The following is a 21,772-nucleotide window of genomic DNA, read 5'->3' on the forward strand; positions in this document are numbered from 1 at the left end:
GTTAGAAATAATGGCTCTGAATAATATTTTTGCAGATGAAAGCTGAGCCTTTGGTAAGAGAGGCTGTTGGGGTGGGGGAGGTGTTGCTCAAGATGAGCTGAACTGTAATCAACAATTAGCAACCTTTAAAGGCAAGAAAAAGCCCTGCCCTCCCCCCTCCCCCCCCCCCCCCCCCCCCCCCCGCAACCTCGGCCCTTAGAGTCGCCTTTCCAGGCAACTGGATGAGGAGCTTGGGAGCCAATCTCTCCTTCCCCGGCTCAGCGCCTGCTTACCCTTTCCCTGGTTTATCTAATACGGTCTAATACAGACCAAGCTGAGTTAACTGTGGACCCAAAAAAAGCAACACAGATTACATAATGGCCCAAGTGCACATGCATATTTTTAAAAAACATAAGAATACTTCAGATGAGCATTAAGATTTTCAATTCCATTTTTTAAGACTGTGTATGATCCATCCAGCTTAGTATTAGGGCCCACTGTTGGGTTGAGAACCACAGTCTAAAAGCAGTAGCAGCATTTTAAATATTTTTCCCTTGTCATTTCAGCCCAGTGTAATGGAAGTGAGAATTTAGTATGAATCTAAAACGAGAATTTCGATGTATGCTTCCTCCTCTCCCCAAATAACTATTCCTTCCTTCTTCCCCTTCCACCCTCAACTGTGTGTGTGTGTGTGTGTGTGTGTGTGTGTGTGTGTGTTCACAGCCTGAAGGGCAAGCAGGTTCATCCCTCCCTCCCCACCACACACACACCCAGCACACATAGAAGAGAAGCTGAATTTCATCTCTGGGAAAGTTTCTAATAATTTGTTCTCTAAGATATGCTCTGCCTTGCTATTTTTCCCCCGCATCCACCCGTTTTCCCACTGGGAAGCAGAGTTGGCAATCCTAAGGTTTCAGGATACCAGCAGCCCTGGGCTGGGAACAAGCATCAGAAACGAGGCCCAGAAAGAGGACCTGGGTGCTCTCTTCTTTTTTGCCTGGAAGGCTAGTCACACGTGATCCTCGGGGCTCCCTGGGGAGCCGGGCAGACAGTCATTCCTGGGAGCAAGTCTCCCCCTTTCACCCCGTCTGCTTCAACATGTGCTTTTTGCCTTTGTCTTTCCAACAGGTCAGCGGACAGATTGCAGTCTGGCCAGGTAGGTGTGGCCTGAGACAGCCCTGGGAAGGGATGAAGAGAGGCCGGAGGGGTAGAGCCATCCCAACCTGGGAAAGAGCCAAGGAGTTGAGTTGTAGAAGTGTTGGATGACTTTGCAAAGGGGTAGCCTAGGGCAGGGGTGGCTTCCATCCCTTTACCTTGCTGACCCCATCTGGCCTCAAATGGAAATGGGATTTGCCGAGCAGAATTAAGTGAAGACAGTTACCGTTTGCCAAAATAGTCCCAGAGACCCCCCCCAAAACCACTGCGTTGCATGGAAAAGAAATGTTCGACGCTGGAGGATCCTGGTAACCTAACCTTAGCTTTTAGACTTCAACATGTGGGTTTTGGGAGGTCTCTGACCTAGAGAACGAGGATCAGAAGATAGCATTTGACCTGAAATTTTTTTTATACGTGGAAAAGATGACAGCCTCTAATTAGCGAGTGTCGCTTGATAATGAAATATTACATTGCATTGCTTGCCAACAGCATTGGTAGACATCCTCGCCTGATGTACAAGTATGCAGCCCTCCCAATCTTTCCCCACCTTCCCCGCCCTCCCCCACCCCAGCCAAATATTTTCCCTCTCAGTCACGGAGCTGCCATGAGAAAACTCATGAGTTGGCGGCGAGCAAGGCATTCATTCAGCCGACGGTTCTCAGATGCCTAAAAATGTGCTGATTTAACTGGGGAAAGAGCTTTAACGGGCCGGACTCCTTAGAGACCCTGCGTTAGCCCATTATATAAACCACGTATATCTGGCGACACACACACACACACACAATAGTCATGAGGCCATTTACAATTATAAGCTCATTACTTAAAAATAGCTTCATTTGGCTTTCATCATTTTGTCATTGTGGATCACAATAAAGATCCCATAAATAGACTAGTCTTGTTGACTGGAGGGAACCAGGATAATGGAATTCTGTAGAATATACCTTCCTGGTGCTAATTTCACCTAAAGTGCCATAACTGCAGAAGGCTCTATGGGAGTGAAAAGAGCTGAGCTGAATTCCCTTATGCTGTGTTATTCACTGTGTGACCTTGGGCTGCTCTTTTCCCCTCGCTGAACTCCAGTTTCCTCATCCATAAGACAAGATAGAGAGGGACTTCCCTGGCAGTCCAGTGGTTAAGACTCCATGCTTCCACTGGAGGGGGCATGGGTTCAGTCGCTGTGAGGGGAACTAAGATCCCACAAGCTGTGCAACGTGGCCAAAAAAAAGACAAGACAGAGCAATCACCTAGATCCAAGGATCTCTAGGATTCCAAAGAGGTCCTTAAGAAGAGCCTAGTGGAAGTGGCAGAAGGTGCCCAGCAGCTGGGCTCTGGTCCCTACCTCCTTCCCTCACTCAAAGAGGCATCACTGCTCTCCTTGCTTGGGTATTATTGTCTGAGTCAGATTCCCTTGGAGAAAAAGCTTCCAAGGCTAAACACAGCTTGAAAAGCATTGACCTATGGAATCGCTAAGGTTCCTTCCAGTCTGGACACTACTGTCTAAATTCCGGGAAAATCGCTCCTTATCTTTTCCCTAAGGATTTATTTCCAAGAGAAAGAAAACCATAGCTTCCTTTGGTGTTTACTAGTGTCTCCTTGCAAATGGAGAAATCTTCCTGTTGTCTGACCTACATATATTTTACTGCAAATTGAACCAATTCCCTCCTATTCTACTTTTGAATGGTGGCAGACATTAAAACCAGAGACCTCTAAGCTTTTGTGAAAAGCGCTTTATTGGGCTTCATTTGGAAGGTAACTTATCAAGTCTCTTAGCCACTTCTGGGACTGAGCTGATTAATGTGGTTTGTTTCATTAACTACCTCACAGATTGTTTTTAATCTCATTTTCTCTTTTCCCTCCCTGTTGCTGCATTCAACCACAGGCGTAGCTCAACTGTGAGGAAACAGGTAAGGGCCCAGCAAGAGGCAGGCTTGTCTGGCGTGAAATGGTTAGATCCCAGATAATTATGGAACTCCAGTGTGGATGGGACAGACATCTGACTTCATGCTTACATGCTTACATTTGGAATGTACCATTTAGTCATAGTATGTTTAATATTACGGCAACTTCATCAAATTAGTGAGGGGGGCAGGGACTCGTTCCTCTCCTCTCTAGTCGTTTATGCTCTTACATGCTAGAGGTCTGGTTTGACTGTGGCAGACTGTGCCAGAACTATCTTTGGTGCTACTTCTCTAGGAGACCATGAAAGAGGCCTCACACTTCATACATGGGTACCAATATGACAGTAACTCACAGCATCTAATCACCTAGACCAAGTTTGCAGGTTTTTGTTTGTTTCTGGTGGCATGGTCATCTTAGATGTATTTCTAAGACATACTAAAAATGTAAAGATAAGTCTGGTCTAGGAATGATAAGCAAGAGACATTGAGCTCTGCAATTATGTGCGTTATCTTCAGAGTTGTATTCAAATCTGACACTGAGCTGTAAGCAACCAGCTCTCATGACCCACCTTAGGAGGGATCTTAGCTCGGCATGGGCAGTCCACATCAGTGGATAATCTAAACCGCACTTATGCTTGTTTAAAAAAAATTAATTGATGGGTTTTTTTCTCTTTTTTTTGCAGTTGCAAATTGGACTTCCTAATTATACTTTATGGCAAATACTAAAATGGTTTTGTATCCCCTAAGCTCATACCAGCTATGCAGCAGGCAGTTAGCAGAGAGGGGGTGGAGAGAGCTCAGAAATGTCTTTGTGTCTACTCAGGGGAAAGCTGATCCAGCCTTTAAAAAATCATTTTGGGTAATTCACAGTGGCTGTAGCCGCAGGGAGTTAATGGAATGGAGAGGGCACATGGTTTCTGCGATGGTGGTAGCCCCTGCAGGGTCTTCAGCTGATCTCACTGCTTCAGCTGGCTGGGCAGTCCAGCTGGGGAAGTTGATAACATAGCCCGCACTTGTCTTAGCTTTGCTGTCACTAATTTTTTTCCCTTCTCTATTTTGGATCTTCTTTTAATGAGAACACCATCAGATGCAATTACACATTTTTTAAATTATAAAGATGTCATTGCAGTTCTCTTTCCTCTATTCCTCTTCTTTGTTTCTGCTTCCCCTTTCTTTCATAATTTCAGTTAAAACTAGAGAGGAACGGTGTACCTCCCCGGGATCATTTATTACATTTAAAATTAATAGGTGGATATCTTAAAGAGGGAGCAATGTTTTTTATCCCACCCCCCTTCGAAAATAAGAACAGGATTGACCTTGAAGTTTGTTCCTTTCAGTTCCTGGGCTGAAATTGAGCCTCTTACATATAGATGGAGCCTGGGTGCGACCACTCTGGCTGCAGGAGTGCCAAAGGCCACGGTTTGGCAGGTGATCTGTGTCCCTGGTTGGGCTCATAATCAGAAAAGAACTGCTCCCATCTGGTTTTCATCCTGCTGTGCCTAGGCAGTTGCAAGCAAAGCATATTTGCCAGGTGCTAGATTTGTGTAAGAGTTCCAGCATGCACCAGAAACCCCAATCAAGTAAAGACCTTATTTTCATTCACTTTTTTTCCAGCAGCTCAGATCTAATGGTGGATCAGTGAAGAGTTTTTCTAAGATAGTCAGAAAGGTAAATAGTGAGTAATTTGGAAGAGGAGTAATCACGTATACATAACCAGGAAATAAAATTTGTTTGGTTGTTTATGGCAAATCAGCCAAACAAGAGGAAGAGCTGTGTAACTTTTGCTTTTGAGTCTACCCAATGCATTCCAATCATTTTTGACCCTAGCAAAGCCTAGGTTCAGACCATCTGACTTTCCTTCAAAAAGAGATGCCTCAACTGCTGCTTCCAAGCATTGCCTGCTCCCCTCAAGCCCAGAATTTTCATTCCTATTACTTCCGTATCTTCTTTGCTGGCCCATCTTTCTCTGTTCCTCGAAATGTAAGCATTTCCCCAAGGCTTGGTCCTCTTTTGACTTCCCTCCATATTCTTTCCCTTGTCACTTGCGTTGCCTTGGATGATTCTGTCTCTTTTCTCTCCTTCCCAAAGCGTCCACTTGTTCTGTAACGTTGTCGTTCTGAGTCTTTGGATCTAACTCCTAACTGATGGGCAGGACGTTGATGCTCAAGAGTTGCGGTGGCAACTCCTACCCTCAGCATCCATCTCCTCACCTTCCCACCACGTTTTCGGTTCCTTAGCACCTCCCCTTACTTCTCGACTCTTATGGAGACCCTCTATTCTTCACAATCCCTGAAGCCCCACATCTTATCTTTGATGCCTCTGTTTTCCTTATTACCCACATCTAATCAGGGGTCAAGACTTGTATTTTCTCCCTGGTGAAAACGTAAACCTAACAAATGTAACAAAGATCAGTACCTGGCAAAAATCCTAACTCTCTCATGTGTGAGAAATTCTGCCAAACAATGGCATATTTAGACATTATCTAGCCACCTTCTTGATTGCTTTCCGCTGCAAATCACTGGACCCCTGCTTTACTATCTCTTCCAAGTTATGTCTGCTACTTTTCTCCCTCCACTTTTGGTTTAAAGTTCCTTTAATCTGATTGAATGGGGATTTGACTCGATCGTCCTTCAAAGGCCCTTCCAACCCTGGGGTTAAATGACCAAAAATATTATGAACAAAAGAATTAAACTGACATGGATTCTAACACTGGAGGAGGGAAGGAGAGAGGAAGAAAGGGAGAGACAGACACTGAATAAGAACACACATAGACACTGCTCGGTCAGTTGTATGCAAGATCTATGGTGAAGTGAGGGTCTTCACCAGGGCACGTCCTGGGGAAATGGATTCACTCGGAGCTCAGAAACATTACAAGGAGAGAGTCAGAGCCCTCATGACTTTTTGTCCTTGTAATGTCCTTTGTCCTTTGTTTTCTCTGGACTCTGACTTAAGCTCCACTGGAGCATTGGGGACTAGGAAAATACTCCTCTGCAGTAGGACAGGTCATCTCTGGCCCACTCTTGTCTGCCACAAATTATCCTCTGGGCCACTTCTGGTAACCATGAACATGCAGGTTAATGTCTTTGATGCTTTACTTTCTGCAACCCTGCATGCTTCCCTTTAGCTATCATTGATATTCCTTTTACCACAAGTTGAGGCAGAATTTTGCACTCACGTAACTTATTGAAACCATAACCTGTGAGCTTCCCAACCTGCTTCCCTCTGGGTCTTAGGACCAGAAAAACTTTACAAACCCTCATATCACTGTCCTCATTATCACTGCTACTACTGTTTGTAAATGAAAAGTATAATAACGATGTTTGTAAACATAAAAAGACCTCCAAAAAATTAAGTTTGGGGTTTTTTTTTATAGTGGAACCCAGTTTCTTCATTAATGTAAGGAAGAGCTGAAAAAGATTCTTCCTCTGAGACCAGCCTAGACTGACTGGTAGAATTTACTGATGGCAACAAGAAGGCAGACACTGGCTACTGAAGCTGGAGAGCTGGAGGAAGCAGACGGGTCTGGGGGTCATGAGACGAGCATTTGGGTCTCTGAGACCCTCCTGACTCCAGCTGCACTTTGGTACACAGTACGTCCTCTGGCAGCATCCTGGCTTTCCAGCAAGCTCAGGAGCTGGAGGCCACGCCAGCTCTTCTCTCAGCCTGGCATCTTCATGGGACCCAGCTGCTTCCCTATTAGTGGCCAAACCGCCAGCTACAGTTGAAAATTTAGAGCCGGGGGAGAGGCACAAACCAACCTGTGAAATGGGCAGAAGCCACAGGACCCATCCTACTGGAGAGCCCAGTCTCTGTCCTGAACATCTAAAGCCCTTTCTAACTAGGACTAAGGTCACTCTGCCTGGTCCCTTCCTTCCCTGTAACTGAGTGGTTGTGCGTTTCGATGCACTAGAAAACCCTACTGGTTTTCAGTAATATTTGGTATTCACACCTGACTATGTTTGCCAAGCTCCTAGGACGCAGTATGGGTGGCAGTGAGATGCTCAGTCTCAGGGGGAGACTGCCTGGTTTTGAATCCTGGCTCTTCTACTTAGCAGCTGGGTCACCATAAGCAGCTATTTCACCTTGCTAAGCCTTCATTTCCTCACTTGTCAAATGAGGATAGTAATAATACACATCCCATAGGGTTGTTACCAGGACCAATCCATCTAAAGCACTTAATATATGACCCAACACCTCTATAAATTCTTTTGTAAATGGTAAGCAGTGTGTTCATGTGCCAATAGGAACTGTTACTCTCCTCACCACCAATCCCCCTCCCCAGTTAGTACATACCAAATTAAGGCCAAAAGAAGTTAAATAAATGGCAGGATTGTAGAGCAAAAATGGCAGAGCAAAGATTGATATCTGGGAGGCCTGCTGCTTAAGTTAGTACCAATTATTTTCCACTATTTCCAAGAGTTAGGTTTTTTTCTTTCTTGCCTTTTATGCCAAACAAACCCCCTCTCTGCTGCTCCCATTGATTCATTCTGCTACCTTCCACTGATATTAATTGAGCACCTGCTATGTGAGAGCATCATGGCCAGAGATGGACACCAAGAATTAACATAGGATCTGCCCTGTGGAACTCGAGCTCCAATGGTGACAAATGCAAACAAATATTCATACCCACACAATTAAGTCACAGTCAGGCTGTGAAGGCCAAGTACAAGGTGCTGAGACCCCGTAGACAGGGGTTCTGATCTCATCTGGGGAGTCTGGGAAAGCATCCCTGGGGGTGGGGGTCCAGGGTGAGGGGAGCATTCCAGCAGCTCACGCAAAGCCATGAGCAAAGGAGGACTTACTGAGGAGCAGAAGGAGACAAAACTGGAGGCTAAGACAGGACCCCAGACACGCAAGGCTGCGTACAGAAAGTAACGAGGAGTCCTTGAAAGAGTTTAGCCTGGAGAGTAAACGATGGAATGTGCACTTTTAAAGATCACCTAACCAATATGAGGGAAGAAAAACTGGTTTGGAGGATGACAGGGATGGGAATGGAGATACTGGTGGATTGGACTGGGTTGGTGGCAGTAGAGATGGAGAGAAATAAATGGATTTAGGAGGCAAACTTGACAGAATATATGTATGTATTGATTGATTGTATGGCTGCGGCGGGGGGGGACCGTGGGATAAAAATGATCAGTTTCATATAGGACGCACTGAATTTAAGACGTTGGTATGAGGCATTCCAAGTAGATGGTTGTGCATGTGCTTTGGAGCGTGGAGGCCAGGCTGGATGCTTCTTGTGGACCAGCCACTGATCCAGCTGAGACAAGTTCCATGTGGTTTTGGCTCATTTTCTCTGACCCTGGGCTGTCTCTCTTTGAAGATTCTAATGTTGTGTTTCTTTGGCTTTTTAGGATTCCAGCCAGGCAATTCCTTTGGTGGTAGAAAGCTGTATCCGGTTTATCAGCAGACACGGTAAGCAGGATTACAGCCTTGCCCATATTTGTGCAAGAACTGGGAAGAACTTCCAGGAATTCTTTATAGAGTAAGAATAGAGATCGACTTCCCATCCTGACATTCTCCAAAGAGGAATAAAATCTTATTTGTTCACATAATGTTTGCTACCTCAGAATGGCCACACCTAGACATTGAGAGAAAAATATCATGTATTTTTGACCCCCAGGTGCCTGAGCCACTTACCACACTCCCTTTTCTAGCTTAGAGTGAGTTTTTTGTTTGTTTGTTTGTTTGTCTTTTGCGGTACACGGGCCTTTCGCTGTTGTGGCCTCTCCTGTTGCGGAGCACAGGCTCCAGACGCGCAGGCTTAGCAGCCATGGCTCACGGGCCCAGCCGCTCCGCAGCATGTGGGATCTTCCCGGACCGCAGGCGGACTCTCAACCACTGCGCCACCAGGGAAGCCCACAGAGTGTGTTTTAAATTATAGCTGTTATGTGAGTAAGTCTAGCTGGTCCAGTGTGGTGACGCTAGTTTCACCATTACTCACCGTCTTTGCCCATGTTGGTATCTCCCACTGCATAGCCTGGACCTTTGTTGTCACATTGGCTTTCTGCAGCAGACTGCTTTGAAAACAAGCTCCTTTTACAATATTGCATTGACTCCTGGTAATATTCAGTTTTTGTTCTGGTTTGGTCTCACTGTTTAGGGCATCTCCAGAGCTCAGTTGGTAGCTACTCTTAAGGTTGTAGCCAACATTTAAGAGTCTGGCAGGGCTAGCTCCTTCTCAACTAAGTCACGCTGTCTTCTGCTTGGATGACGCTGAATCTCATAAATCCATTCCTCACCAGCTCCTAGGCTGGTTGGACAGAATTTAGGGAAAGAGGTGAATTGAGTCTTCCAAGTGTAAGAGTGTTTAGAAAACACAGATATCTGAGTAAGCACCATGAAGATTTCTAGGAACTGGGCATCAGAAATTGTTCTTAGATGTTATCCTGCCTAGTTATAAGAAAAGTGACAGAATGACCTTCTTGGCACTAAGGAGGTATGTAGATGATCACTGGTCTCAATTCAGAAGCAGCCGTTCTCTCCCTTCCTCCTTCCTCCCAATAAACTGGGGCATTGCTTGGGTTTATTTTTGGAATAATAATTGCATTAGCATGCTTACAACTTATGCCATTCCAATCAGCTACAAATTTTTCATTGTATCTCCATCCACCAGAAGTAACAGCATTGTACAGCACTATTGAACAGTCAGTAAATATTTATCAAGCCCCTGATCGGGGCTGAGCACCATGCATTGCCAAATAGGAAAACAAAAACAGGGGTAACCCTGTCTTTACCTGGTTTTAAGACGCAGTTGGGAGAAAATAAATAAGCAAGTAAAAAGTTAAATAAAAAGAGATAAGCTATAGTAATTCGGAATAGCAGTATAAGAAATTTCACAAGATGGTAATGATTAATAGTCAAGCAGTTGGCAAAGATAAGTCCAAACTGAGTTCAGGGGAGGAAGAATTATCTGTGCCTAAAGGACAATAGGAACAAGAGAGTCTGAACTCGGATTCTCTCATCCATACATTCTGTTCATTCATTCATTCAGCAAGCACACATCTTCCTATGATAGGGTTATATCCCGATCAACCCATCGTAAGTTGAAAATATCTAAAGTCAAAAATGCATTTCATACACCTAACCTGCAAGTCTTATACACAAACATGTATAGCTTAGCCTAGCCTACCTTAAACGTGCTTAGGACACATATATTAGCCTACGGTTGGGTAAAATCATGTAACATAAAGCCAGTTTTATAATAAAGTGTTGAATGTCTCATGTAATTTATTGAATACTGAGTGAAAAACAGAGTGGTTATCTGGGTACAGAATGATTGTAAGTGTATCGTCTGTTTACCCTCGTGTCTGCATGCCTGGCTGGGAGCTGCAGCCCATGACTGCTGCCCAGCGTCACAGAGAGTACTATACCACGTATCAATAGCCCAGGAAAGATCAAAATTCCAAGTACAGATTCTACTGAATGTGTATCGCTTTTGTACCATCGTAAAGTCGAAAAGTCTTAAGTCAAACCATTGTAAGTTGAGGACCGTCTGTGTGTATATTGATTGCGCATTGTGTACCAAGAAAAAGTTCCTGTGTTCATGAACCTTACTTTCTACTAAAGGACCAATAAATAGATGATCAGTTGATAAACAAATTAATATATATCAGGTGTTGGTGAGTGTCATGAAGAAAAATAAAGCAAAGTGAGGAGATGGAGAATGGAGAGGGGATACTGTTCTAGGTGGATTGTTCAGGGAAACTCTTAGGTCACCCAAGAAGGTGACATTTGCCATCCTGAAGGAAGTCAGGGAGTGAGCCACATGGGTATCTGGGGAAGAGTGTTCTGGGGAGAGAAAACATCACATGCAGAGATCCTTGGCATATGCAAGGACCAGCATGCAGGATGCCAGTGCGGCTGGAGCAGAGTGAGTGGAGAAGAGAGTGGCAGGAGATGAAGCCAGAGGCCAGACTCTTAGAGTTTTGTCGACTAAGGTAGGTGTTTGGATTTTATTCTAAGTGAGTGGGATGCTGTTGGAGAATTTATGAACAGGGAGTGATCTTTCTAAAGGATTCCAGGCTGCTGTGTAGAGATAAGACCATAGAAGGAAATAGGAGGCTGCTGCAGTAGCCCAGGGAAGACATGGCATAGGGTGTCAGCTGTGGAGTTGTTGAGAAGTGGATGCGTTCTGGATATCGTGGCTTGAATGTACCTGTCCCTGCCCCTGTACAGGCACAGTACATGAGGAGACCAAAACTTAGCATATTTCTGTGGTAAGGCTCTGGGGAAACAGGTATGCTCACATATTGCTGTTGGGAATGCAAACCCATACAACCCTTTTGGAGGGGAATTTGGCAACATCTAACAAAACTACATATGCACTAATCTGATCCAGCTGTCCTTCTAGGAATTTACCATGAAGATACACCTCCAAAATATGAAAGTACATTTGCACAAGTTATTTATTGCAGCCTCATTTGTAATTGCAAAATATTAGAAACAAAACAACCTAAATGCCATACATGGAAGAATAGATGAATAAACTATGGTATATGCACACAGTGGGAGAATATGCAGCTGCAAAAAAGAATGAGGAAGATGTCCATGAAATGATCTGGTGAGGTTGCCAGGATATATTGTCAAGTGGAAAAAAGCAAAGGGCAAAAGAGTATCTATAGCATGCTGCCTTTTATGTAAGAAAGAAGAGGGTATAAGAATATACATGTGCCTTGTCACTTCTGCAAGAAGAAATACAGGAAGGATGAATCCAGAAACTAATATTTGACTGGTTATTTACATGAATGGGTCAAAAAAGTGAAAAGAATGGGGGAATGAGAAATGGGAGAAGAGTGACATTTCTCTGAGTATTCCTTTTTGTGTAATTTTGACTTTTAGAACTACATGGGTGTTTTCCGTACTCAAAAGACAAATAAACAAATATATAAAACAAAGATGTGGGTAAAACTCCAAATGGAATACAAAAGGTAACAAATAAACCTAACTGTATTACAGACGAATAACATAGGCACACTGAGGAGATGAGGAAGAAAATAATCTAAGTTTCTTTGAAAAACAGTATTTTGATTATATACTATAAGTCTAACAACAAAAAGAACTGTAAAATAATGCACAGTAGTCGATAATTGTTTTTATCACAGGGTGGTGAGCCAGCAATTCTGAAGCCATTTTATGTGTAAATATTATAAGATGAAGCAAATAAATATATTGTTGATTTAAAGAAGAAAAAAAACCTTAGTCTATAGTAGCTGTTCAAAAAATATTTGTTCAGGGAATCCCCTGGTGTCCAGTGGTTAGGACTCCACGCTTCTACAACAGCGGGCAGAGGTCCAATCCCTGGTCAGGGAACTAAGATCCCGAAAGCCGTGTGGTATGTCCAAAAAAAAAAAATTGTTCAGCAAATTGAATTTTTTCCCCCAGATAGGGACTTAAGGTATTCCTGAGCTCCCTAAAGATGATGGATAAAATGTTTGTATATGTGCATTTAATGGGGATAGGGTCCATAAATTCTGTCAGCCCCCAAAACATCTGTGGCCCACCAACTGCCAAAATTTGCACATCATTACTATCTTCATGTTCCCTTGGAGGTAGATGTTCTAGTCCCCATTATATAGATGAGAAAGCTGAGGCTCACGTGTAAATGGTGGGTCCAGGTGATCCAGGAAGACTTAAACGAAGAGAAGGGATGTGAGGAACAACTGAGACTCGATCAGGATGGAAAAACCCCACCATTTCCATGAGGAAGGGAGCAGAGACACGTGAGCAAGAGGTGGTGGTGTGGCAATCATTTCAAGACTTCTCTAGCAGAGCAACTCTGGGCAACAGCTGGATCCAGCACAAAATGGACAGTTGTGTGCCGTTTCCAAATAACTTACCCAAGTCTGATTGGCTTTATACTTTTATGTTAGTGAGCACTAAGGAAAAGTGAGAAAGGTCATGCATGTGTCGGCTTGGTTATGTGAGGCCTTACCTGCATTATAATAAAAAGCCAAGTGCTTTTCTCCTTCACGTTCTGGAAACCGACCATTTATTAATGTTCCTACTTTCAGAATCATCAGATTAGACACTCTAAAGATTCTATCTGTTGAGCAAGAGCACATGTTGGCCCTTCTAAAGCCTCGGTTCTCGAGGGGAAATGGAAACCAGACAGAAAGGGACCTCGGTGTGCCTCAGGCCTGCTGCCTGGTTTCCAATAAGCTCTCCTCTGATTTCTCCTTGTTCTGGGCCCGTGGGCCAAATTGGCTTGTCCTTGATGTCTAATCTACCAAAAAGTACTGAGATGATCCTCTCTCAGCAAACTGTTGGCTGCACGCATGAGACTGAGTAGCCTGGTCCCTGAGATGACAGTTCCTTATATTATACTGTGTTTCCGACAAGTCGCTGAGTAGGTGACTGTTTCTGTGAGAAACCTGCTGTTTACATTCTTTGTTTATACGGCATTACCTGGCTGTTACACCCCATTGGTGACTAATATGGTAGTTACATTGGGGTCTTAACATTGCCTGCCATTCTGTGAGGGATATTCTGGAGATTCCCCTAGAGGAACAGACAACTTAAGCCCTATTACAAGCCCGGTAATTAAATTCCCCCTGCTTACTTCTTACTATTGCTACAGTTGGATTCGGGATTCAGTCCTGGCCTGTGTGGTTTACTGCAAAGGTCTAGCTGGTAGAATCCAGTCACCACCACCACACGACCCCCATCAAGAGGGGAGTCCTAAAACAGTGGACAAAATGTAGCATTATTCTATTTTGTTTTCCAAAGAAGAAATTTGTTTGAGATTCAAAAATGTTGATGGATCGTGCTGTAACAGAGGGACTTTGACAAAATGCCCAAGTTTGAGCCACGGTGCTCTTGAGAAAAACTGGACAGGCCTGATATGATAAAAGATGCTAGCTCAGTCCAGCCCCTGGGCTCATGCTTCCTGGATCCCTCCCCAGTTCTGAGTTGCACGTGGGGTGCTCTCTGTGAGCCGTATCCACCGTCAGGCTGACAAATGGGCTCCCCCACCCTCTGCGCTTTCCCTCCAATAGGACTCACAAGCCTGGCGTTGAGGAAGGAGTACATGATTGCAGTCAGAAGGCCTGGGCCCCTGGATCTGGTTCTTATCACCTGTATAACCTAATGCTGGTCATCCCTTATCAATCCCCTCACCTAGAAAATGGGCTTGCTGGTAACCCCTGCTTTATGTGGCTATAAGCACAGAAGCAATCACCACACATGCATTAACTTTCTATTATTATTTTTACCCTAACAAACTTCAAAAAGACATCGTTTTCATGCACATTATTCTAGTGTGGCATTGAGGCATGTTGCCTTTAGAGTCAAACTGCAGTCAAGGACCAGTGGCTGGCACAGTGCCTGCAATGCTGTCTGTTGACTGATCACTTGTCTTTTCATGTCCTCCCTTTTTCTTTCTTTCTCTTTTTTTTTTTTTTAATTTTACATTGGAATATAGTTGATTTACAATGTACCAGTCCACGGCCTGTTAGGAACTGGGCCGCACAGCAGGAGGTGAGCGGCGGGCGAGCAAGCGAAGCTTCATCTGCCGCTCCCCATTGCTCCCCATCGCTCGCATTACCGCCTGAACCATTCTGCCCACCCCCACCCACCATCCATGGAAAAATTGTCTTCCACAAAACTGGTCCCTTGTGCCAAAGAGGTTGGGGACCGCTGTTGTAAATAATGCTGCAATGAACATTGGGGTGCATGCCTCTTCTCGAATTATGGCTTTCTCCAGATATATGCCCAGGAGTGGGATTGCTGGATCATATGGTAATTCTATTTTTAGTTTTTTAAGGAACCTCCGTACTGTTCTCCATAGTGGTTGTACCAATTTATGTCCTCCCTTTTTCATAAGTAGTGAAAGCATTGTCCTCTAGAACAGCTGAACAGTGTTAGAACAGCTAAAGCACTAAGTATGATCTCAGACCCTATGAAACTCTGGTGGTGTGTAATGGCTTGCCTGCCATGCCCCCAAATCTCATCCCTGACCCTTAGGGATAAGCAGGTGCCAGGAATCACTTCCCTACTTTGTAGCTGGGGACAGAGAAGCAAAGGCTGGAGAAGGAGCCTGCCTCATAGACTCTGTCAGAATCAGAAATGGTGTAGACATCTCTTCCCTTAAGTCTCTGACTCGGTGCTTTCTTTAGGCCAATGCCTCATATTCATTCCAGTGACTTTTCCACCATCCTTGTATAGACTTCCTCCTCTGGCCTGAAGAAGAGAGACAGGATGCTTATATACACACTGGCTGAGGGAGACAGACACTCAACTAGGCTTGGAGCCATGGTGGTGAATTTGCTTTTTTGTCTCCTTGATCACTTTTCCCTGTCTTCCTAGGACTACAGCATGAGGGAATCTTCCGAGTGTCAGGATCGCAGGTGGAAGTGAATGACATCAAAAACGCCTTTGAGAGAGGTGAGGAAACAGCCTGAAAGATAAGACCAAATGTTTGCCAGCCCCCCAGGATACTAGCTCCGCGCTTTCTCTCTGAGAGGTACCCAGAGGTTAGCAAGCCAGTTTGCCTCCGTCTTCAGCCCAGCACCTTCTGTCTTGTAGACATCCCCCCACCCCTACCCAGAGATGCAGGGAGGTGCCAGGGTACATCCCAGTTTCCTCCTTCTCAGCCCCATTCATCCTGCCCCTCTCCTCCAGATGATCTACCCAAACCCAAGAAGTTAACTATGATATCTGGGCAGTTTATGGCTGTATCCAGAACCCTTGGTGGCAGAGCGAATGCACCTGTTCATCTTAGCCCATTTATTATCTTGTGGGCTATTAAGGTAATGGACAAGCTTTGGCAATTTGCGTCACTGAAATGGATATATATAGTTTCAATTTGAGGTTGGTCCTATCATTAAATCTAATTACATCTGATATGAAATTTTCCATAGGGAACTCCAGTATGATTGTTCTCCTGTAAGTAGGTGTGCTTTGTTACAGGCCAAGAGGAGAGAGAGCTAATCAGAGGGGCTGGCCTCCCTGGCCTCATTTCCCTCCCCTAGGGGCTCAGTCCCAGCCTAGTTTCATGATCTCATGAGAGAGCCAATTGCTGTGTCCCATCCCCAGCCCAGAGGGAACGTCCCTGAACCAGTCTGGCACAAGCAAATTTATGTAATGGACTTTTGTGCCCTTCCTCTGGCCCCGGGGCCCCTGAGCCTAAGCAGTCTTTGCTTTTGCTAGTCCCTGGTTGCCGTACTCATGGCCAACATGCTGGGCAGAAAGCTGATGGACTGTGATGAAGATTTGAATAGGCCACTCCTTCCCCACCACCGCTGCTTCATCCTGTTTGTTTTTACCTCTCTCACTCTCTCTTTCCTTTTTGGGGGGATTGCTTATCCTTAGGAGAGGACCCGCTGGCTGGAGACCAGAATGACCATGACATGGACTCCATAGCTGGCGTCCTGAAGCTTTACTTCCGGGGGCTGGAACACCCTCTCTTCCCCAAGGACATCTTCCATGACCTAATGGCCTGCGTCAGTAAGTATCATCCTGGCCTCAGATTGGCTTCTGGGCCAGAGCACCTCATAGCAACAGATAACAAATTTCCACAGGGTCTTTTTTTCTCATAAGCTTTCCAGTAATGTTTTCCTTTTTTCCTTTTCCTTGGTGAAGTTTCTCTTCCTTGTTTTCACTCCTTTATCCCCTAGTAGGGGAGGAAAAAGAATGACTTTTCAGGAAGAGTCTGGATCACAAGTCAGAACTCCTGGCTTTTTTCTTTCTGATTCACTTTAAACTCTGTTGCTTTGCTGGGCTTTATCTTTCTTCATTAAAATACATTTATGTTCATATATAAGACACAGTCCTTTTCAGCTATTAGAAGCTCATATATTAGTGCTTGTGCTTTTCATGATGCAAAGGGAGAATACATAAGTGTTACAAATATTTCCTGCTTGTTGCTTTAAATATGGCATGACTTACCTGTGAGATGTGTTAATATGTGTTCTTCTAGGAATAAAAGCCTCTGCACATTTAAAAGTAGTGATAGGATGTTTTCTCAGAGAGAGATAGTCCCTACTTGATCTTTAGATAAAGCAGGTATCTTAGAGGTTCTCTGCCTCTTACTCTAAAATTTAGGGCTTGAAAAGCTATTCCTGGCCATTTAGTTTAGATCATTATACTGGACCCCCCTCTCATTTGTTGTCCACGGAAACTTGGATTAGTATTAGGTCATTCTGGAAGCAGACGCCATTGAAATGGTGGCTTCAGAGGCTGGAGGAGGCAATGCCTTTGAAATGGAGAAAAGTTTTTCTTCCCAGATCAACCAAGGTCTTCATCCCCCACCGCCCACCCCCGAGTTTCCAGTTTGATTCCTGAGCACTGTCCCTCTCTGTTATTCTGAGAGAGGGACCCAGAGCACTCAGGAAGCTAGCTCTCTTGTTTTATTGGTTTACTCACTATCTGTGGGAGTCCTAGTGGAAATGTGTTCTGTGGGTGACTGAATATATGCATCCCTCCTACCTTCATGTCTTTTTCCAGGGCTGGGCCTAGGTGGAATACCCTAAGTGGATGGGGGTTGCCAGGACAGTACAAGAGACCTTAGCTGCCCAATCCTCCCCTTGAGATCTGCTCCTGATCTAGTACCTCCCATTTCTTTTTCATGGAGAGACTCTCCTAGAAAATGACAGTATCCACATGGCACACCATGAAAGTGGGGAGGTGGGCCATGAGGGAAGCACAGGCCTAGGGCCGTACCTGGAATTAATCAGTCCACAGCACAAGAGTCAGGAAAGTTCTCTGGTTTTCTCCCCAGATATCACTGCTTACACAGGGGCCTGCCATTTCTTGCCTCTGGCCACATTCTCCTCATCCCCACTGCAGATAAGGGAGGGGGGAAGATAAGCCAGACTTGTCCAGGGGATGAGGTGATGCACGTGTGGAGTGGGCAGGACAGGACCTGCGCAGCCCCTCCCTCTCCCCACATGTAGGCCCTCCAAGGCTGGGTGTCGAGCAGTCACAGCAGTTTCTGGTCAGCTCCTTGCCTGTGGTATTGTAATAAGGGGGTGATAGATGCGCTGGGGAGCATCTCCAACCCCTTCTGTGCCCAAGGAGCATACATCTTAAGTCCTGACCCGCAGAAGGTTCTGGAGCCTGCATGCCCCATCACAACAGCCCCACTCCAAGGAGCCACAGAGATGGAGCTCCTTACACTGGCCCAGTGCTGTGTGGACTTGACCGGCTGCTCTCCATATTGCACCCGCTGCTAGTCAGAGCCTTCTGACCACTATTTCCTGGGATCTCAGTTACAGTGGAGGGTAACGCATGGCTTTTTTCTTTCAGCAATGGACAACCTGCAGGAGAGAGCTCTGCACATCCGGAAGGTCCTCCTGGTCCTGCCCAAAACCACTCTGATTATCATGAGATACCTCTTTGCCTTCCTCAACCAGTGAGTAGACTTTCCAGGGAGCAACTGATTGGGCCTTAGCTTCGGTCACTGGAAGTTTACGTAGGGACCTATGTTGATTCCTCCAGCCCAACAGATACTTACTGAACACCTGCTGTGTGCTGGGCACGGTCATAAGATGTAAGAATACATTGTGAAATAAGAGACAAAAACCTGGATACCATTTAGCTCATGTTCCAGCAGAGGACACAGACAATTACAGAAACATGAGGTAGTAATAAGTGCTTAGAAGAATAAGGAAGTGTAAGTTAAGGGATCGGGGCAGAGGTGAAAGAGGGAGAGACACTGCAGAGGGGCCTTCAGCAAAGGCCTCTCTGGGGAGACGGTGTGTAAGCAGCAGCCTAAATGAAGTGAAAGAAGGAGCCACGGGATGGTCAAGGTCATCAAGCCCCAAAGTCATGGCAACAATGAGTTTAGATTTGAAGAAGCCATTGGAAAGTTTTAAGCAGAAGAATGTTGTGATCTGATTTTTTAATATATTTTTAAAATCTGCTTCATGGAGAAGTTACCATAGAGTAATGTGGAGAGAAGCGGGAGAGACCTCACCAGAGGTTATTGTGCAGTCTCGGTCGGGAGTGGTGGTGGCTTAGACCAGAGAGGGAATGGTGGAGGGTGATGAGGGGTCAGGTGTAGGATCTATTTGGAGTACAGCTTTGATAGGACCTGCTGACGGGTAGGATATAGAATGTGAGGAAAGAGAAAAATTCTACATTTTTGACATGAGCAGCAGGGAAGCCGTGATGCCATTTGTGGAGCTGGGGAAGACAAGATGTGGAAGAAGCAATCAGGACAAAGTGTTGATGTGGCCATGTTAACTTGAGGTACCCGTTAGCCCTCCAGGTGGAGAGTCTAAGTAGGCAGCTGAACATAGGAATTGGATGCTCAGGGAAGAAACCTGGAGCAGAGATACAGTGTGAGGTCATTGTGTACTGATGGTATTTAGCTGGTCAGCCAGGGAGTGAGTGTAGCTAGAAGAGAGGTCTGAGCATCAGAGGGGCCTTGGACTTAGCCAGAGTATTTCTCCCTGTCTAAGCAGTGTGTCCTTGCCCAGGGCAGGCATGGAGGGCAGCAAAGACAACGAGCAAGGACATGCTTCTCCCCTTAGGCACCTCTGTCTTTCCACGTTGCTTTCACTGCAGCATCTCCCTCAACAGCCTAGGCCAAAGTCTATCAGTGGGCAACCCGAGGACCAGATAAGGCCTATAGATGTGTTCCCTTTAAGTCCACTCTGTCTTGAAAACATTGAACCATTTAAATATTGGGAGATTTTACTTTTTAAAAAAATCTAGATTTCTAGCTTCTCTTGAAAGAATCACTAGGTCTAGCAGCATTGGATCTGCACGCCCACACGGCCGCAGTTCCCTGTGGAGTACGGGCTGCTGCCTAGATGAGGCGGTCAGGTGCCCCCAGTTCACCACAGTCCCCAGCTCTCCCCGAAACTCCCCGATGCTGAGGCTGAATTCAGTTACCGTTATCATCTCTCTGGCTTTATGGCTTTTCATTGAGTGGGGAAACATTTCTTTAGATCCATGTATCTATTTTTTTAAAAAAGGGAAAACAAAAAGTAGACCAAGGGGCTAGGGTGTTTTAGCTCATATTGCTTTGTGACAATGAAGACTCTTCCTAGTGGGTTGGTCCCTACTTCAAAGAAATACAAGTTCAGAGGCCGTCTCAGCCTCTGCTTACAGACCAGAGTCAGCCTGACCTTGAGGCATCTGGGCTAGCAGCCCCCACCGGAGACCTTTCAGGGGCAACCACACTGTCCTCTAGCCCTGTTGCTGGCCCTGCAGAGTGACAGAGGGTCCTGGCCCAGCAGCCTGCTGCTTCCACGTGGCTGTGTCTGCACCATTCATTAGCCAAGCCCTGACTCAGCACCACAACTGCCTTTAGTTGAGAACCCCTCATGACTCACACAGCGTTTCACATGCTGCCCGTTTTAGGCAGACGGAAACTCTGGTAATGACTCTCAAGCCAGTCGGTCCCCTCAGGGCCACCAGGCCTTATCTCCCCTCATTGACCGATACCTGCCCTCAAAGAGCCTAGTCTGCTCCCGCAGAGCGAGGAACATGTCGGTCGTGGGTAAACAGGCAGGGGAGCAGGCAGGTCCTGGGGTGACTGTGTGTGTAAGCACAATGGCCCCATCCTGCCCACATTTTCTTCCTGCTAAGTGGAGGGGTGAGGGAGTTTGTGGGTGGGGAGAAACGGTAGAGGAAGCATCATAAGAGCTGGAGAGGGTGGCCACTGTCGAAGGAAACATGGAAAACTGCACCCATTCAAATGATGACTTTTGTTTTGTTTCACTTCTTTTTCTGGTTAAAAAATGATTAACTTGCTCATCAAAGTCTTTCATTGAAAAGATGCAGCATTAATAACCACAGTGTTTCCTAAAATAATAAATGGAGTGCAGGACACAGGCGATAGAGAAGACCACCTGCCTGCACAGGAAGGTGACAGGTGATAAGTATGCAGACTGGGCCCAGTCTGGAAACTCTGCCTGGGCCCAGACTTTTAGGACCCCTCTCCTTTGCTGTTACATGTCCTGACAGTGTGTACTTTATGTCTGGCTATTGTCTTTTTTGGGGTTGTACACATCCTCCATCTCAAGGAACGCCCAGAACTGAGATATATGTATGGAACTCCTTACACAGTGCACCAGTGCTGTGTGGACTTGACCTGGTTCCACATATATCTATATAGCTAGTGTTCAGTCCACTCCATGAACCTTGGGTACATGCCTGTCCAGTAGGCCTTGTTAATTGTTAATTATTAATGTTATCCTTTCTTAGCATCTGCATTGATGATCAATTGCTGTGTAATAAATTACCCTAAAACTTAGCAACTTCAAAACAATAAGCATTTATTTTTATGTCACAGTTTCTGTGGATCAGGAATCTAGGTGCAGCTTAGCTGGGGCCTCTGGCTCCAGGTTTCTTGAGGTTGCAGTGAGTGTACTGGGGGCAGGGCTGTAGTTTCTTCTGAAGGCTCGACTGGGAAAGGATCCACGTGGTGTTGGCAGGATTCAGTCCCTTGCAGGTTGTTGGACTGAGGGCCTCCTTTCCTGGCTGGCTGTTGGTCAGAGGCCTCCATCAGTTCTGCACCACATGGGCCTCACCATAGAGCTGCTCGTGACATGGCAGCTGGCTTTGCTCCAAGCAAGTGAGTGACAGAGTGCCCAAGAGAGCAGCGAGTCTTTGTAACCTAATCTCAGAAGTTACGTCCCATCACTTCTTCCATACTCCATTCACTAGAAGTGAGTCACTAAATCTAGCCCACACGCAAAGGGAGAGAACTACACAAGGGCATGAATACCAGTAGGCAGGGACCATAGGGTTCATTTTAGAGGCTGCCGGCCACAGCATCTGTACTA

At 45.6% G+C, this 21,772-nt stretch overlaps 1 protein-coding gene across 8 annotated transcripts in view; it reads left to right on the top strand.

Moving 5' to 3' along the window:
• Window positions 1-21,772, top strand: part of SRGAP2 (SLIT-ROBO Rho GTPase activating protein 2) — a 237,977-nt gene that overhangs the window by 192,334 nt on the left and 23,871 nt on the right. For all 8 annotated transcript variants that reach the window (XM_030872824.2, XM_030872826.2, XM_030872825.2 and 5 more), the window contains exons 12-17: window positions 1,108-1,135; window positions 3,014-3,038; window positions 8,390-8,450; window positions 15,342-15,419; window positions 16,347-16,481; window positions 18,282-18,387. In XM_030872824.2, coding sequence (XP_030728684.1) covers window positions 1,108-1,135; window positions 3,014-3,038; window positions 8,390-8,450; window positions 15,342-15,419; window positions 16,347-16,481; window positions 18,282-18,387 — 433 coding nt within the window. The remainder of the gene's footprint in view (window positions 1-1,107; window positions 1,136-3,013; window positions 3,039-8,389; window positions 8,451-15,341; window positions 15,420-16,346; window positions 16,482-18,281; window positions 18,388-21,772) is intronic.

Source organism: Globicephala melas, chromosome 1 (assembly GCF_963455315.2).
Source record: "Globicephala melas chromosome 1, mGloMel1.2, whole genome shotgun sequence".
Taxonomy (NCBI): domain Eukaryota; kingdom Metazoa; phylum Chordata; class Mammalia; order Artiodactyla; family Delphinidae; genus Globicephala; species Globicephala melas.